At 39.3% G+C, this 797-nt stretch overlaps 1 protein-coding gene across 1 annotated transcript in view; it reads left to right on the forward strand.

Moving 5' to 3' along the window:
- MED12L (mediator complex subunit 12-like) overlaps window positions 1–797 on the forward strand; it is a 576,790-nt gene that overhangs the window by 68,303 nt on the left and 507,690 nt on the right. Inside the window, exon 2 of the mRNA XM_006900063.1 lies at window positions 643–747. Within this exon, the coding sequence (XP_006900125.1) occupies window positions 643–747 (105 nt within the window). The remainder of the gene's footprint in view (window positions 1–642; window positions 748–797) is intronic.

Below are 797 nucleotides of genomic sequence, written 5' to 3' on the forward strand. Positions count from 1 at the left end.
CTCCTTCCCCGGCAGAGCATCTGGTGGGTTCGAACTGTGAGCCTCTGGGGTTGTAGTTGCAGTTCCTTGCCACTAGGCCACCAGAGCTCCCCAAGAATATCTTTTTTTAATGTAACTAAAATATAATTGTCACACTAAAGAAAACAATAGTTTTACTAGTGGCATCAACTTCCTAAACAACATGCTTCTGGAAACTATGAACTTTGATAAATGTTGGTACTAGTAGAGAGGCGAGGGGCTTCAGGACTTTTGTTTGTAGGGTCGCTATGAGTCGTGCTCGACTTGGAGGCCATCAACAACAACAACAACAATATCTATATAATTTATATTCAAAGCTTGCCACTGTCCCAAAAATGTATTTATGTAGTATTTTATCATTGCTTTTGACTCTCATCTAGAATCTAACCAAGGTCTTACAAGCCATTTAATGGTTATCTTTATTAATACTTGAAAAGTAGCCTTGTCTTCGTCTTTTTCCACAGCATTGACCTTTTAAAGGGCTCATGCTGGTTGTCTTGTGGAATGACTTTCAAACCCTCATGGCATGGTATAACTTAGTTACCAATGGCTTATGCTGCAATGTGATGGGGTTGGTTGAAGCTTTTACATCCTTCTGATTAATTAGTATTTTCTCTTGAACAGGATGAACTGACTGCCGTGAATGTAAAGCAAGGCTTCAGCAATCAACCAGCCTTCACTGGAGATGAACATGGCTCAGCCAGAAATATTGTAATTAACCCATCAAAGGTAATGCTAATTATCTTTTTCTGAAAACCTCTGAAAGTGTTATGTTCCAG

The sequence above is a fragment of the Elephantulus edwardii genome, unplaced genomic scaffold, assembly GCF_000299155.1.
Source record: "Elephantulus edwardii isolate Elephantulus edwardi_28Jun2011 unplaced genomic scaffold, EleEdw1.0 scaffold00272, whole genome shotgun sequence".
NCBI classification, from domain to species: domain Eukaryota; kingdom Metazoa; phylum Chordata; class Mammalia; order Macroscelidea; family Macroscelididae; genus Elephantulus; species Elephantulus edwardii.